Raw genomic sequence first — 18540 nt, forward strand, 5'->3', positions numbered from 1 at the left:
TCTGAGGCAAGTCAGGTTACTAATGGTGATAGGGAAAAAGTGAACATATTCAGAGAAAGGAGATTCTCCATCTTCTACAAGAGCATTTGAAGCACAACATTTTGCAAATTGAACGCAAATTTTACTTGCAGAAGGTTGGAATATCCCAAGGCAGTGTGTTGTCACCCCTTCTTTGCTCATGTTATTATGGGGACATGGAAAATAAAGTACTTTTGCCATATCTTGAAATGAATAACCAATGTTTGGTTGCAACCAGTAGCAAGCAAACAAGCAATGACACTGATGGGGAGCTGGCTACCAATAGTTTATCATATCATGTGCACAAAGATATATTGGATCTCGGAGACTCAAACTTGTTTGATTCTAATGAACATCGAGCTACAAAAGCTAATGGTCTTGCATTTGATTCCAAGGATTTGAAATCTGGAGAAAATTTGTTAATAAGATTTATTGATGATTTTCTATTTTTGTCTACTTCAAAAGATCAAGCACAAAAATTCTTCAATCGAATGAGAAGAGGATTTCATGCTTACAATTGTTCATTAAACAAAAAGAAGCTTGGGACCAATTTGGATATGATGCAGAGTGACCATTTGATTAAGAAAATATACGTGGGTGAAGATGGTATACCATTTGTTACATGGAGTGGCTTGCTTCTCAACTGCCACACACTGGAAATCCAAGCAGACTATACAAGGTAACCTGTTGGTTATATTTTCTTATAGAACCAATTCATTTCTTTAATTCCTGATGAGTAAATTGTATAAATGTTTCATGCATCTCTTTAATTTATGAAATTGGAAAACAGGTATTTAGATACTAATATGAGATCCACTATGAACGTGAAAGCACATACTAAGCTTAGCTATCATTTGAAGGCAAAGTTGTTTCACTTTGCGCAAACAAGATGCCACCCCATTTTTTATGACTCCAACATCAACTCTCCTTCTATTGTCGGTTTGAATGTATATCAGGCATTTCTCCTATGTGCAATGAAGTTCCATTGCTATATGAATTGCATAAAAATTGTGATCAAGTTGAATCCAAGTTACTTGCTGAAGATAATTTTAAATTCGCTCTGGTAATCTTCTATCTTCAAATTTTAATATTTCGGCAGTTTTTGGCTTATAATAATAGTCTTGGATGTCTATAGATTTTTTATGACAATATTCGTGTGTTATCTGAGTAATACATATCAACATTGGAAAATTTTTCTTTAGCAGAAAATACTCGTTCCTAATCTCGGAAGTTTGGCCAACGAAAATGTACATTGTTGTGTTCATGATGTATTAAAAAATGGCTTTCTATTCTTGTACTATATAGATGCTTAGTTATTCTCATTCTCCAAAATATCTTATAAGGACAATTATCTTTTCAAGTGAATGAAACGTTCCAATGAGAGGACAAGTGAGAGAAATGAACAGTGTATTTGTAAGATTGAATAAAGTCGTTCATAGTTTTTTCTTTGAGTTTACAGGACAAGTTAATATGCCCATCCTTGGCATACTAGGCCATCCTATAAAATAATGTCTCCCTACATGTCAAGTGTCCTCCTAATGTTGGAATACTAGGCGTCCTTATAGAATAATATCGCCTTTTTCTTTTGAACTTTTAAAGGAAAAGAGAAGATAACCTACTGATACATTTTACTTAGCTGTAATATACTTAGTAAGAACATTGGAGATGGAAGACAAAGTTTGTTTCACAACTACGAAATAATCCTTGCTCAATCGAGCTACTGAAAAAAAGGGGTAACAAGAAACATATGTTCTGGGCTACACAAGAAAATCAAAAATTGGCATTGCTACAATAGGAAGATGCAACCTAACTTGAGTTATAGGACTAGTTTGTGGAGGCAAAAGGATAAAGGGTTGCTACTGCTTGACGAAGAAGGGAATCACTGTTGTTGGCAATAGAGGAAGAAGAGGGTTGTGGTATTTTTGTTGTTAATCGAGGTTGCTGTTGCTGGACTGTAGATGGAGAGAAGAAAAGGATGTGGACAGTGTTCAAGGGCTGCATGAGAGAGAAAGATAAGAGAGAAAGGGCTTGAGTTTTAATGTAGATCGAGGGAAAGAAACGTGGGGTGGGTGTTGTTACTTTTATGGAGGCATCACTCTTTTCTTTAGTGTTGTTTACATTAAACAAACCAAATACACCATTGCTTCCACAATATGTACTATATATCTATGGAAATGGACCTTTCCTAACAGTTTTAGCTTGTAGGAATACATACATTCTATATCTATATGCCATCCATAAGTAATGAATCAGTATCTTGGCTTGATCTCAGATTGTTCTCGTGTTATGAATTGTTAGAAAAGCATTCCAAGTTGCATAAGTGTACTAAAATACCACGTTGCATATTATCAGGCAGTAAAATGCTCTGTATATGGCTACATATTGATCACAAACACACACACTGACACTATATATGCATTATGTGAGCCAATGTGCAATACAGATGGTCAGATGTGTGACTGAGGCCAGTTTTGACAGTATTTGAAATTGTTATGGTCTTATGGACATAAAACTATATAGGTTATGCAGGTCATAATATTGTTAGACTTGGTTCAGCAATCTGATGAGGTTTACAAATATTGTGCATTTTACATGCTCCTGTTAGCACTTGTCTTGTAATAAATCTAACTTGTCCATGTTCCACTAGTCGCATGTACAAACAGATCAGGAAGTTGATGTGTCGCATGTTGCACAGCTTCAATATTCGTGCATCGTTTGTGCTTGAGAAAAAAGATGTGATTTGGCTTGGGCTCACTGCATTTACTTGGATTCTCCAAAAGAAACATTCGCAACACAAAAAGCTGCTTTCACTCTTGAGGTCAAGGATGGAGACCTACGGAAGGGTTGAAGATATGTCATCACATTTGAGATATGCAGTTGATGAGTCCCATTCTTCCTGTTTCGCAAAAATTAAGTTCTGATTTACTCCTGGTATCATTTGAAGTTGATTTCAAACAATTGCTCATTTAGATTTATATTCTCTTCGTTTATGAATCCATTTTCCTTCGTGTCAAATCGACAGTAAAATGTGGACATGCTCCTGACATTCCTGAATTGCTCTTTTTCTATAGTGATGTTTTCGATATGCCACAGCTATGCATTCATTCCTGTAGCATGATATTAAATTTTGAGTCCTTTGTTTGAGTTGATCCTTGTTTCTTTATGCTATATTTCCTGCATCTTACATTGATGAAGTTTTACATTACGTGTTCTTTCACTGTGTATTGCTTTGAAGTGGTTGTTATAATTTTTGGCTCTCAAATGTCTCCAAAATTTTATATTTGTTGTTAAAATGTCTTAATTATCACCTGAATTATTCATTTTAGGGTATTTTAAAAAGTGAATAATACTAGAGGGGCATTGTTAAAATTATACTAATACATAGGGCAGTTGAGTTTCCTTATATTTTTGATAATTCAGATATTCAGATTTCGCCAATCCGGGAGGTCCTGGTTCGTCTATCGGATAAATTCGGAGTACACATTATGTACATTTAGTAGCCCATCTATCTCCATGTTTTCTTTGGTTATAGCTGAAAAGGTAAGTTTTTTGTTTGTTTATTTGTTTGTAAAGAAAATAGTGTTATTTAACAAAAGTTAGTGAATGTTCCATAATGATAGAAATAAATAAATATTAATCCTTACCTTAAATGACTGTTAAACATGAGACAATTTCAAGTCTCTTAGAACTTTAACATGAGGCTTTATCTTTAAGAAACTTGTTTGCTTTTCTGCATTTTACTTTTGTGATTAAATCTTTTGTCAGAATCTCTCATGTCGTCCAAATATTTGAATGCCAGTTATACTTTAGGAAGGTACACATTTCTGTGAACAGATGAATCTGTCCTAGGGTTCTATCTTAAATAGATTTTGTTTCAAACTGAAATATGAGGAAACAGATGTTTGTAGAGTAAAATTAAAGTGTCAAAAGTATTATTCAAAAAGGAAGGTTAATAAATGCAAGTATTGTTAAATGCAAGTTCTTTCAGTTTTGGTGAATCTGTGATATTTTCTATGATTAAATTATTAATTTTTTTTGCACCAAAAGAAAATTATTTTACTTTTAGACCAGGTGCCAGTTCTTTACCATAGTCCAAGGATAATGTTATGGTTTCCTTTAGTTAGGTCATCACTATAATGACAAAAGACGAATACGTTCATCTCTAGTGTTCATGTCAATTTGTCCTAAGATTAACACGGAGAAGGTAAATTACAGACAATTATTAGTCTTTGGAAAAATGACTAACACATAAGGGAGATATTTATTTCGATTTTGCCGAGATTTGAATCCTAAATCTTATGATAATAATACTTTATGTGCTAACTACTAGATTTTCATGAGGACACTAACTAGGCCACCACTATGACTCACGGTTAGGCAGTTCACCGTATGAATCGTGGTCATTCTATGAGTTTGCAAACTCCCCGTGAGTTAAGCTTGTGAGTTTGTCAATGGAGGTTATTGGGTGTTGTCAGTTTGCCACAGAATTTGATTATAGCGGAAAGAAAATCTGTTATATTCGATTTTAGATGGACGTGAAATTGAGCACAAATGGTCTGCAGATAAATTTGAGATTTATCTTTTTTTTTCTACTTTTACATAAAGCAATAAAAGAAAGAAAATCTGTGTCAACTTTTTTATAATCTCTCTTTTTTTATTCCATCTTCCAGAGTAAATAACGCACTCAGGACCTATCGTTTTCTAAACAAACAAAGATCCAGCGATGATCCGAGTTGACAATATTTTCTCCATAACTTTACAAATTTGGTTTTTCTTCCCTAGTTTAGAGTTTTTTTGCTACTTGCAAATTTTTTTTTTTTTTGATTCTTTCTATTAGAACGAATAGGAATGATTAGTTAGTCTATTTATCTTGTTTAATTTTCCCTATTTGACCAAAATTGGTCATAACTCAACCGTGGATTAAAATCTGAGTCGTTTTATTTGATATAGGTAAAACTTTTCGTTTTGTCAAATAAAACAAAACTTTTCGCTTAATTTGATGTACTTCTAGACGCGTTGCATGAGCTTGGCAATGTCTCCGAGCATGTTCAGAAACATCTTAAAACACTGTGAAATAGGAGCGTGATGCATTCGGATATGTCGCATGAGCTTGACGACGTGTTTAGACGTTTCGCACGAGCATAGCGATGTCTCCAAACACATCGTGTAATATGGCGAAACAAGAAGGATTTAGAGTTTAATTAAAAACTTAAGTTAATAAGTTTAATTAGAATTTAAATAGGTTTAATTAAAGTTTAATATAGTGAGTTATAATTTAAATAGATTTAATTAAAGTTTAATATATCTTACCGAATCTGAACCCTTAACTAACTCTTAATTAATTTGGTGAAGTACAAAATTAAATTACATTAATGTCCTTTTTACTTTTCATATCGAAAATAATTTCAAGGATTATTAATAATTTTTTATAAGGGAAAGCTCATTATGAATTTTAGAGTATCACCCTTACATTGCACTATTATATAAGTCTAGCAAATTCTTACCCAATTTATGAGCGACCTTTTGGATAAAATTAAATATAGTATTTATTTTTATCGATTCGGATTCTCAAAGAGGCATGTACTTTATACTAATAACTTTGCTTTAGTATTCATGTATCATATTACATGTGCAATGTGGGTGCACGTTTAAAATATTTAAATTAAAAATTTATTTTTAATTAGCATCTTTTAATATTTTTGAAAGTGAAACACCCTAATAAAAATAAAAATTGCTAATTTTTTTTTCTTATGAAGCTTAAATTTCTTCAAATTGTGAATGATCCAAAAGGAGCTCTCTCTTATTACATTCCTAATATGAACTAGTGTTCAGTTCTTTTGCACTCCGAGGTTCTGATGTCAAAACTTTCTACTCAATTTTATTTCTAAAAAATATCTAAATTTATTATAAATGCAGTAGTGTCATTATATAGAGTTGTCAATTCAAATGAATAAGATTTAGATTGAATTGTCAAATGAATCATATTTAGATTGGATTAAAAAAATAATAAAATTTTTTAATTTGATCCGAATATGAATACAATCTAAAACTCTTAAATCTGATCCATCTGAATTCGACATAAATAACCCGATTAAAAATAATTTATTTGATTATTTTTCTTATAATTTTTTATTTTTATCTTAATACTCTATCGTTATCATACTAACATTGATATTAATATACATAAATTCATTTTAATTTTTAAACTAAAATTTAATTTACTCTAAAATTTTTATTAAAATTTAAATTCGGATCAATCCTAGTAACCTAAAAGTCCTCCAACTTGAATCCGAAACTCCGAACCTAATTTTTTTTTAAGGTCAATTCAGCTATGTTACACAAGGTTGCTTGTTCTATTCGTCTGTTTACTTGGGTGGAAGAAACGGAGGAGCGGAAGGAAATTGATACGAAAATGTAGTAGTTGATGGAGCGCCGTCAAAAAGCAAGAAGCAAAGCCATTCTTTTATGACATAAAATACACCTTGAAAAGACTATCTTTATTTGGATTTATCTTTACGATGCAATGTTAAGACGCCTTTATCTTAGACATATTCCGTTACCGAAAAGTCCCAACTTTCGTTAGAATGTCGACGCACTCCGAGAAGCTTCATTCTTAGTTCGTGCTTTTATTTTGATTTCCTTGTCATTGCATCTGATGGATGGAAGAGGGGATGAAGATGGATGAGGGAACATCAAATTTGGAATGACTGATTCTCCTATTAAAATTTTTCATCGGTTAAAAAGATAAATTATTAACATCTCATAGTTGCGTATTTATTTGGAAGAAAAATTCCTATAAATATATCGTAGCTACAGATCAAACTGTAGATAGACGGATGATAACTTGACACTCTTCTGCTGCACTAATCCCTTGGGTTGCATCCTAAAAGCAAGGTACATTACTATTTTGAGCTTGATTTATGAATTGTGGAAAACTTGTAATAAAAATTATTTTGAGGATCTTGTCTCCGACGGATAGGATGTTTCACAAGCTATATATGTATCTACTTATGAACTTCTAGTAGGCTTAGAATGAAGAATAATTTACATTGAACACTAATTAATTCAAGGTAAAGTCCATTTAGAGTTTAAATTATTATTGTTTAAGGGTTGATATAATTAATTTCCACTAAAATTTTGAAAAAACACACTACTTTTTTTATTCTTACAAATTAAAACATTTTTAAACTAAGAAAAAACTAAGTAATATAGAAAAAGAGAGGAAGAAATTTTTTTTTTAAATAATTTTTATTATGAAAAAAAGTCACTAATATTTAAAAAAAAAACTCAAAAAGATACTCGTATTTTCTTTTCAAATTATCCTTTTATCTCGTAAGTTTAAATATTATAATTTTAATCAAAACTACTAGTATACTTTTAATAAAACTACCTAAACATTCACAATTTTAATAAAATTATTTCAGCAATAATAAATTGCTCAAGTAAAAATATAATTTAAGAAGTAAATTTAGAATGAAATATCATTTTAATATATATTTTTTAAAGGATACCTCTTTTAAATATAATAAAAACAAGAGACATTTATTAAATTTTTATCTAATTTCCTAATTAATTATCATATAAAAATGTCACTCCTCCGCGTGGTATTGTGTTCGACAATTTTCAAAAGCAGCATTCAAAATTTGAAATTATCTAAAAGATATATCGAGATTTGAAAATACTTAAAAAGTTTACCTTTTTTCATATATTTAAATTAATCAAATCATTTATGAGCTATTTGAAGGTTGATTCGATAAAAACTTATTTAAACTCGTTTAATGAGACTCGTCAAGATAAACAAATCAAGTTCAAACTTCATAATACTAAGCTCGTTAGCTCATGAACATGTTCGTTAGTAAGCTCATAAATCAACTTTTAAATGAAAAAATAATAGTATTGATATTGAATTTATAAATTTTACATTCTATTTATAAAAAATATAGATCAATATATTAAATTTATTTATTAAGATAAAATTATAAATTTTAATAAGAATATTATAATTTTTTTTAATTATATAATTTAGTTTTTAATGAATATTTAAATTTATAATTGATATTTATTAAGATCGTTTAGACTCGATAAAAGCTTGAATAAGCTCGTGAGTCATAAATATATTCGTTAAATAAAGTTCAAACTCAACTCAATTATAAATAAGTCAAACTCAAACATTCAAGAGTTCGGCTCGGCTCAGCTTGATTACACTCCTACCTCTTTTCATTTTACCTCTGTGAAAGATGATTTTTTTTCCTTTCTCTCTTCTCTTTTCTCTCTCTTTTATATGCAACATCTTTTCTCTCTTCTTTTCCCACTTAAATTAATTTAAAATTTAATTTAAATTTTAATATATAATCTTCTAAATTTATTTATTTTTAAATAAAAAACTTCAGTAAAAATTTATAAAATATAAAAAAGAAGATTTATTTAAAAAAATCATATTTTTTATATATAATTATAAAATAATAATAAAATTAAATTAAATTAATAATAAGAATTAATTTTATTAATAAAAAATCAATGTTGATTTTTAAAAATCAACACTACAGCTTAATACACTAATATCGTTATTGATTTTTAAAAAAAAAAATAGAAAAGAAGAACATATTTGAACTATGGAGTACTACAGAAATCCATGGGAGTTGGAATGAGTCCAATTGAAACTCTCTAATTTTATTAGTAAGTTTTACCAAAACTAATTGTTGGACATAAGAGATTTGAATTTTTGAAAAGTTGATATATAATGAAATTTATGGTATCCATGTCTGGTTTTGACATCTTTATAATAAATTATGTGTATGTGTCAATTGCCTTAAAATTATAAATTTTGAAAATCTTTTTATCACTCCTGTTAATAACTTCAAGCTGATATCTTTAAGCACATATAAACTTTGAGACACTTAAGATATTTGTAACACTTAGAATGGGTCTAATCAAAACTGTCTAAATCCATCAATAAATTTTAACTTAAATACACTACAGATAAACAATAGTTAACAGATAGATATTAGATAATAAAAGATGACAGTGGCACGTCTATTAGGAGATAAAAGAGTCATCTAACTTAGACCCATTTTCTTAAAGGTCCATAATTTTGAAAAAAACTACTATTATATAATAGTGTAAATTGACCTAATATAATCTCTCACACTCTATTCCTTCTCGCAAACTGATCGAACAATCCTTTTTATCTTCTTTACCCTTTTCAGTTCTTAAAAAGTGATAAACGATCTACTAGTAGAATTGATTTGTGATAAAAGATCTACCAGCAGAATTGATTTTCAATAATAGTTGGAATGTTTGATTTCTTCTTCCTCTTGTTTTTTCCGATTATAATGTAAAGTATTTTTCTTTCAAAAGTAGGAGTAGATTCCTTGACTTGCTTAATAGATAAAACAAAATTTGTGTATGTTTTTTGAAAATTTTGAATTGAAGGGAAAAAAATATTTATGACTATTAATTTTGTAGACCATAACCCAACCCAAGAAGACAGAGTTATCTTTTAGTTTGAGTCTTTGTTATTTTCACTACTTTATGATAATACTAGGAATTACATTAATATATTGTAAGAAATTTTCATTAAGGTGAGGTGTGAATTCATATGCTTACTGAATATTTGAATAAATGTCTCATAAAATTACAACATAAGCAAAAAAATGTATATGATATTTCTTTAAATTGTTTGTGGAAGTATCCAGTTAACCATGCCTCCTAAGTATATGTCTAGTTAACTTTAAGGCATTTATGATGTCTATGTCCATCGTAAACTGGGAACTAGGCAGTATAACTGTTAAAGGTAAATATTAGTTATTAAATTTATTTTTTTAAATAATAATAGGCCCCAATAAAATTGGGGCCCTAGGCATAGGTCTTAATGGCCTATGCTTTGAGTCGGGCCGGGGTCCGATCAAATCTCTCTAAATTCATCAATAAATTTTAACTAAAACACACTGCGAATAAAAAATAGTTACAAAATAGATATTAGATAATAAAAGATGGTAGTGGTGTGCCTATTAGGAGGCAAAAGAGTTATCTTGCTTAGACCCATTTTCTTAGGGGCCCATAATTTTGGAAAAAAAACTATTATATAATAGCCTAATTGACCCAATATAACCCCTCACACTCTATCCCTTCTCACAAACTTTGAACAACCCTTTTTCTCTTCTTTCCCCTTTTCAGTTCTTAAAAAGCTACAAAAGATCTGCTGGTAGAATTGATTTTCAATAGCTGGAATGTTTGATTTCTTCTTCCTCTTGTTTTTTTTTTTCGATTATAATGTAAAGTATTTTTCTTTCAAAAGTAGGAGCAGATTCCTCAATTTGCTTAATAGATAAAACAAAATTTGTGTATGTCCTTTGAAAATTTTGAATTGAAGGGAAAAAATATTTATGACTCCATTAATTTGGTAGACCATAACCCAACCGAAGAAGATAAAGTAATTTTTTAGTTTGAGTCTTCGTTATTTTCACTACTTTATGATAATAATAGGAATTACATTAATATATTGTAAGACATTTTCATTAAGGTGAGGCGTGAATTCATATGCTTACTAAATATTTGAATAAATGTCTCGTAAAATTACAACATAAGCTTACATAAGCAAAAGTGTATATGATATTCCTTTGAATTGTTTGTTAAAGTATTAGGTTAACCATGCCTCCTAATACGGTGATGAAAAAGAGCCCCACAGAAGATTGGTCAAAGCAGGAAAGAATGACTGATTTGGAGGTCAAAGTAAAGATAATTGAAGCACAGGTCCTCAGTTAGGCGTAGTGGGCCAAACAGGCTACACTGTCGCTCAAAAATGGTTGGTCGATGGCCGTCCTCGGAGAGCCTATGACTGTGGTAAGAAACAAGACTTAAATCTCTTGGACTATTGTCCCGACCGGATGTCATGGCCGGTCAGATGCAAGGCAACCCTTTGACAACGAAAAGGCTAAATAAAGGAAGATGACCCAGCTAGGATGTCCTTGTCGGGCGACCCCTAGTCGGCGTCCAGTCGACCTTTGGTCGGAACCACCTACGTATCTCATCACACCCTTTTGAAGGATTATATCACTGACAACGGAGCATGTCCACTAGCTAGACTGTACTTTAGAAGCTTCCATCCTGTCACATCAGGGATTTGTGTGTTCACTTAAGGAAATGTGTTAGAGACACTTTTTTACTTATCTTTTTCTAGGATGCTTTGGAAAACATGCATGTGCTTAGAAATATGTGCACAAACACTATAGTGATACTATTCAATATGCTCACTGCTACAACTTCTTACTATTCCCTACTGAGTATTGACTTGAGCATCGAAGGGCTAATGTTGGGAACCCCATCCATCCTAGCACTAATGCCTTTTGTAAGTTGTAGGACCCTATCAATCTTCGAGCCACATCCCTAGTCTGTCATCTTCTCCGCTTTTGGACAAGATCATATTTGATGTCGTCTATGAGAACTTCACTTGTAGCCGAAATGTGAGGATGGAAGATACTGGACGACTCACCACTGTGACGCTAACTCAAGAAGATTTGGAGATGCTGATAAGCGCCCGAGCTGCAAAGATTATGCAATAACAGCAAGAAGCAGCAGCTGACTGATAAGTGCCGAAAGACCTGGTAGTGTCAGCGATGGGTCAACAGGCTGACCCGAGGGCCCGAGCAGAAAACATCGTCGGTCGTAAGTCAAACAACAGGCCAACTGGTGCCTTCCGCGAAGCACCAAATGTGCCAATCCCGTATCATCGAGCCATATTTCGTGTAAAATATAGGAATAAATAATAATTAAATAATAAGGCTTAGTTGACGAAAAGCCTTAACAAAATTTTTAGAAATTTTTAGAAGTTTTCTGGGATTTAATTGGAGCTCGTATGACGCATTTAGAAGGAATGTACTAATGGACCCGATAAAAGCCTGTTAGGAATATCCGGAGGTGGGAGTTGATTGAGAAACAGATCTAGGGTTTAATTAAAAATTTCCCTAAGTTATAAAAAAGCACCCCCATGCCCTAGCTTCCCACATCACCGCTCCTCTCTTCTCGCGAGCTCCCGCACCCCGGACGTCGTCGACCTTCTTCTCCTCTCAAGCCCCAACCACCGGTTGCCTTCCTTCCTCGCGTGCGACCACCACAACAGCCGGGTTCTCCTCCTCACGCGGGCACCACGACTATCGAAGCCACCACCGTTGATCCTCTTCCCTCAACCGAAATCACAGCCGCCGACCCTCTCCTCTCCGAGCTGTGTCCTAACTGATCCGGTAGGTAGAATTTCCCTTGTAAGTATGAGATAGAGTTTTCTTTAGGTGGGCAAGTACTCTTCGGATTTGAGGGTATGAGTTCATTGAGGTAAGGATCGATAGCTAGGAGAAGAGGATAGGTTGTCTTGAGGTGATTGTCTTCCTGATTGAGTCGTCATTTGAGGTTTGTGATGTTCTCGCTATCTTGCCTGTTCTTGCCTTCTCGTGATTTCAGTGGATTAAGCTTTCTCGTTTGAATCGGGTTTTCCTTGCTTGGAGTTTTTCGTGATAGTTCATATGTGGTAGAGTCTGTGGTTGAGGTTTTAAGTCTCGATTGCAGATGCTGCTTCTCAAATTGCTTACGAAATCTGACTTGATTTTGAAGGTAGGTGGTTAATCGATGAGGTTCTGATATACCAAATCATAATGGATTTGTGTGGATTCAACTCGATCTTGTTCTATTCTTGAATTTTGGCAGAATTTCTATGTGGTGTTGTTTCCTCAAACAGTTGTGGTTCTGTGCATCTCAATTTGGTGTTGCTGTACTCCTTTGAATTGATATGAATTGTTGATGTTTACGCCATGAGTCCTGATGTTCTTGCTTCTTTTTTTGCTAACACTGAAATGTTGCATAAACTTGGGAATGTTCTGGACTTCCCCACGAGGTTGTTTTGGATCGGTGTAGTGCTATTCAATTTTTGTTTTGAAGATAGTTGTGGAGTTGCAGTTCTGCTTTCCTTTGTTTCACAGCGATTGATGGGCTTTAAGCTTTAATCGGTGAATCTTTGGGTTCTTATGGGATCTTAAATTTCTGGTCGAAAGTTTTGTTTTTTTTTTTTGAATCGCTATGAAATCTGCGGATGTTCTATTCAGGAATTAAGTTGTGAATTGAAGTTTTGATTGGATGTTGTGTCAGGTTTTCGTTGCGGCTTTGTTTTGGTATAGCGGATTTGATTTCTATGTTGAGTTTAGTTCTTCAAGATAACTTTAAACTTTTGGATAGATTTGGGTGAATCGAGGTTCACAATTGGATTATGATTTTTCCCTAATTAAGTTGGGTTTTCGGTTTAGCTAGTGTCGTTATGAAATTAACTAAATTATACATCACATGATTTGCAGGACGTTGATTGAAGACGGTTGACACGATCTGCATAAAAGTGGGTACTTCTTGCTTTGTTTTCTTTTAGTACTTTGACCTTGGTGCATGAACTATTTTGGATAAGGACTGTTTTACCTTGACTCCACTTGTATTTGTCCTGCGCTTGATACTTCCATGTGATCTTTGAGAAATTCATTTCCATATCTATACAGTCTCTTTTGTTGTCCATGATCGGTAGCAGATACTAGATATCATGTTTGTATGCTTTGACTGTTGCTTATTTACGTACGATATTAAGCATGCTGGCTTCATGTAGCATACCCGTTTCTGCTTATATATATATATATGATGACTGTTGCATTGTTAGCATCATGTCATGGCATGCATGTCGCATCCTCGGCCACTCGAGAGAGTGGTAGCTGGAGTTGATGCCGCTTGTCCTGTCGTGCTGCACTCGGCCACTCGTGTGAGTGGTAGCTGGAGTACGAGTAGCAGGGACCCCCTTCGCTGTGTAGCTAGTTAGCTACTCAGCACCTGCCCATCCGGTCACTCACGGGAGTGGCGGCCTTTGGGTGGTACAGTCATCATTGATCCGGCCTCTCGACCATATAGGGGTCATGGTGCAGAAAGGTGGGCGGGGTGACCATCCGTGCATACGCTGTTATTATGCCTGCTTTGGCTGTTGCTGTTTACTTATGTTATTATTGCTTACTTATGTTGATGTGGTATATTTATGCTGTCGTTGTTTCTTGCTGTTGTTCACTTATGCTGATATCTTAATACTATTTCTGACCTCCAGTATCTAGCCTATGATATGGTCTCAGGTATGAGCATTTATTTTGATTTTATTATAGTATCTGCTATTCTTCTTATGAGGTTGTATACTGTTGACACTCTCTACTTACATGTTATGTTCATGCGTTATATCTTTCTTTACCCGCTGAGTTCCAATACTCACCACCCCACAAAATGGTTTTCTTTCACCAGATAACAGATAGATGAGTCATGGATGCTTGGAGAGATGTCGGCTGTCAGTCCTGGGTCCTATGTCACACTCGAGGATATGTTTCGTTTTGGTTTTGTTATCGTTTGGGGTGGTATATTGATTTTGTGTATTTTGTTTTTCAACAAGTCGATGTGAATTTTGGGTCAAGTCTGTGATGACAGGTATTTTTGTTAGTGTCGTTGGTTTTACGTTCGTATCGTTTTATGTCTTCCGCTGCCGTGTGTTCACGTTCAGCCGTGTAGGCTTATTAAACTGCGTGGTTGTGTTTATTTCATTTTTGTCCAGCCGGGTAGGCTGAGTATATTAAACTGCGTGTTATGTTGTTTATATTTTGTATATATGTTCCAGCCGAGTGTGGCTGAGGTATATTTTGTATATAGTAATGTTTCAGATTGTCACCCGTATCGGGGAGATCCTGCCGAAATTTATTCTGGCAGGGACTACCTGGGGCGTGACATTTCGTACACCCTCGAAAGAGTAGGGTAGAGCAGAACTTCAAAAGGCACGCTCATCTGGGACGGGCGGAAAGGAAAAGCACCCTAACTCAACAACTCTCCTGAATGGATCAATATGCAGTTCTCTCTAGAAATTCTAGACGGTCAACTGCCACTTCACTACAGACCACTGACGATCGGGGAATACACAGGGGCAACCGACACCTGAGGACCATCTGATCAAGTTCAACAATATGGCCATGCTCTACTAGTATACCAATGGAGTTAAATGCCGAGTATTCCTCACTACACTCTCCGGATTAATGTAAAAGTGGTTCAAACTATTGTTGATCGGATCCATATGCAACTTTAAAGACTTCCGAATGGCATTTCTCCAGCATTTTACAAGTAGTCACTACTATCAGAAGATGAATGTTAACCTGTTTGTGGTCAAACAAGGGCCCAAGGAAGTATTGCGGACCTATATTAAGATGTTTAACCAAGTGACCATGGAAATCCCATCAGCCACTCCGAAAATCTTGGTAAGTTCTTTCTCCCAAGGACTTATGATGGTGATTTCTTTCGCTCACTCATCCAGAAGCGCCCAAGAGACTTCAATCACTTGCTCGGGCGGGCTACTAAATACATCAACGTCAAGGAAGCCCAGGCTGCTCAAAAGAAGGAAGTAATCCCCTAGTCGGCGGGTGTCCCAGAACTCCGAGTGACCTATATGTTAGAATGTATACTAAAAGCCTAGCTTTTTGTATAAACATTTATTTTGAAATGAGAATCATATTGGTCAAATGTCTGCATTTAGTTAAATACAGTTGTCCATTTAATTTATATTGTAGATAACATAGTGTGTGGTGTCACACAGAAGATCATGTTATCAGTTCCTTATAAATTATAAATAGAAGCTCATAACCAAGATGGATTGGGACAAGCCATTGGAATAGTTGTAGTATAATTTGGTATTAATTTATCTTGACTATAAACTTACACTAGTACACTATGTGTGTATAGAGCAGGACCATTTGAGGTTGTTCCTTTTATACTGACTGCATAAAAGAACAGAACCTCTGTTATTATAGATGTGTGTACTCTTAATCCTGATATAATAACAAGCACATGTACTTAGTATTTATTTCTTTAATTTATCAAAGGGTGAGATTTATTCGTTAAATCAATAGGCCCGATAAGTTGGAAATAATATTATTTATGTGGTGTGTTGTTGATTATAGAAGGAAACTGTGTCATATTTATTAGGATGATGATGCCCCCTTGAGAAGCTCATAAGGATTGATATGTAAACCCTGCATGTGGACTTAGTTTCGACATGACAATGAAGTTGAGTAGTACTACTCTTGGAGCTAGATGTTAATTAAGTGAGTTGTTAGTAACTCATTTAATTAATGGGCATTCAATATCTTAAACACGGAGAGATTAACACACTCATGATAAGAAGGAGCCTATAATGTAATATGGGATTGATGCGGTAGTTTAGTAATAACTCTTTAGTGGTATGAGTTATTATTGATGAACTTGAGTTGGGTGTTCGAGTCGAACACAGGAAGCTCAAGCTCATCAGGAGGCCAAAACCAATTCCTCCTCTAGGTCCCTGTTGTAGCCTCTATGTATAAAGTATCGCATTCACCCAAGTCATCCTTATGGCTGGCCACATCCTTGCTTGGTGCCCATGCAAGGGGTCGGCCAAGATGAGCTTAAAAGTGGATTTTTAATTTTTTTAAATCTTTCTTTTTGTAACCATCTACAATGTTTTAAAAGAGATATTTTAAATTTTAAAAACTTTCCTTTTTTGAAGTCATCCACATAGTTTTAAAAGAGAGTTTTAAATTTAAAAAAAAATATTTCCTTTTGTAGCCATCTACAATGGTTTAAAAGAGAGATTTTATTTTTGTTAAAACTTTCCCTTTTTGTAACCATGATTTAAAAGAGAGGTTTTAATTTTAAAAATCTTTCTTTTTTTGTAGCCATCTACAATGTTTAAAAGAGGGATTTTAAATTTTAAAACTTTCCTTTTGTAGTCATCCACAATAGGAAATTTAAAAGATAGATTTTAATTGTTGTTAAAATCTTTCCTTTTTAACCATTGCCAAGTATTATAAAAGAGGATAGATTATGCATTAGAGGAAATAATCATCTACACAATTTCTATTCCTCTTATATTCTCCTTGTGGCCGGCCATCTCATATTCTTATTCTCCCCTTGCTTTCTCACCTAAGGCCGGCGGTATCAAGAGGCTTCAACCATCTTATGGTCGGCGGGTTGCAAGGAAGAAAGAAGAACAAGAGGTGATGTTCTTAGCTTTGATCCCTTGGTGGCCGAAAGTCTTGGAAGAAAGAAGGACTTGGGTGGTTTTTGCATCTTGGTAGATCGTCACCCACACGACATCCAAGAGGAGGAGAGGAATACAACAAAAGATCAAGAGGTCTTTAAGCTACAAAGAAAGGTATAACTAGTTAATTGTTTCCGCTGTGTACTAGTTTATCTTTCCTTTGTATGGATCCTGAAGTACCAACACAAGAGGCTAGCGATCTTGTGCTTTGATTGAAATCTCTGTAGTTTAACCTAGGGTTTACTGTAAGGAGTTTAAATATTCAATTTTTTTGAAAGGCTTTGACTAGGAAGTGGTGGATGATCCCACGCCCAAGAAGGCCGAGTGCCTCTCCAATGACCTAGAAGTCAATCCTTGAAATAGATATTTAATTAACTTCTATAATATGATTTAACTTCTGATGAACACATGAGTTGAACTTAGATTAATAATGTTAAGTTTCGTTTGCAATCCAAGTTTAACTTCTGAAAAGCACATGGGTTGCTAGGAAAAGTTCTGTGCTTGTACAAATTTTTACACAGGACAAACAGAATGGAATTCCAAGTAGTGCGAACACCATACACATCAACCACCAAAGGGGCCTCGAGCAAGCATAGTACAACAACACCAAGAGCCCCGAACCCATTCAATCCAACATGTGGAGGTCGTGCTAGCGAAGTCCACTGAGTCCCGACCATGGTCCATGCTATTTTGTAGGTATCACCACTCAATAACCCATAACACCAGAGATTGCTACCATCTCTAACCGAAGCCATGACGACCGGCTCCTCCAAGATTCCGTCGTCGATCCCCATCTCTTGATCGTCATCATCACTGCCGATCGGGAGGACAACATGAGAAAGGCATGCTGACAAATGAGGGGCACCGACAGCAGCCCTTACGAAGAGTGTATGAAAGGCCCACCTGGGCATCTACCGAGTAGTCACATTGGTCAGCTCGGGAGAAAGAGAACCGAAGCAATGCCACTCGGGGTGACATTGGCATGATCGCGGGAGGTCCAACCTAAGGCAATTCTAACTAGGCTCAAAAGTTGCATGCTCGGCAATTGAAAATCCATGTTGTCGGGTGCAATAAAGAAAGAGCAGAGGGATCGAAGATCAGTTTTGGTTGATAAGATCTAGAGGGAGTAGAGGTCTCTCATAATGATGCTTTTATCATCTGAGTGGTAATTGCTAACTATAATATTCACCTCAGTTTTGTAGATACATTGATAAACATTATATTTAAAAAGACGTTCTATCAACTACAAATCGATCGGAGTGAGTTGCAGGTCATGACAATGCCCTTATATGGATTCACTGGTAATGAAGTACTGTTGATCAGCCAAGCTTAGCTGACCATATCACTTGGAGAGGAGCTGCTCAAGAGGACAAGAACAATGAACTTTATTGTGGTGGAGGCTCTATCCG

The 18540-nt window shown here is 34.5% G+C and overlaps 1 protein-coding gene across 1 annotated transcript in view; it reads left to right on the forward strand.

Moving 5' to 3' along the window:
* LOC122010032 (telomerase reverse transcriptase-like) overlaps nt 1–3178 on the forward strand; it is a 36317-nt gene extending 33139 nt beyond the window's left edge. The window contains exons 10-12 of the mRNA XM_042566396.1: nt 33–697; nt 809–1081; nt 2666–3178. Coding sequence (XP_042422330.1) covers nt 33–697; nt 809–1081; nt 2666–2939 — 1212 coding nt within the window. The 3' untranslated portion in view covers nt 2940–3178. The remainder of the gene's footprint in view (nt 1–32; nt 698–808; nt 1082–2665) is intronic.
* The last annotated feature ends 15362 nt before the right edge of the window (nt 3179–18540 follow it).

The sequence above is a fragment of the Zingiber officinale genome, chromosome 8A (genome assembly GCF_018446385.1).
Source record: "Zingiber officinale cultivar Zhangliang chromosome 8A, Zo_v1.1, whole genome shotgun sequence".
NCBI classification, from domain to species: Eukaryota; Viridiplantae; Streptophyta; class Magnoliopsida; order Zingiberales; family Zingiberaceae; genus Zingiber; species Zingiber officinale.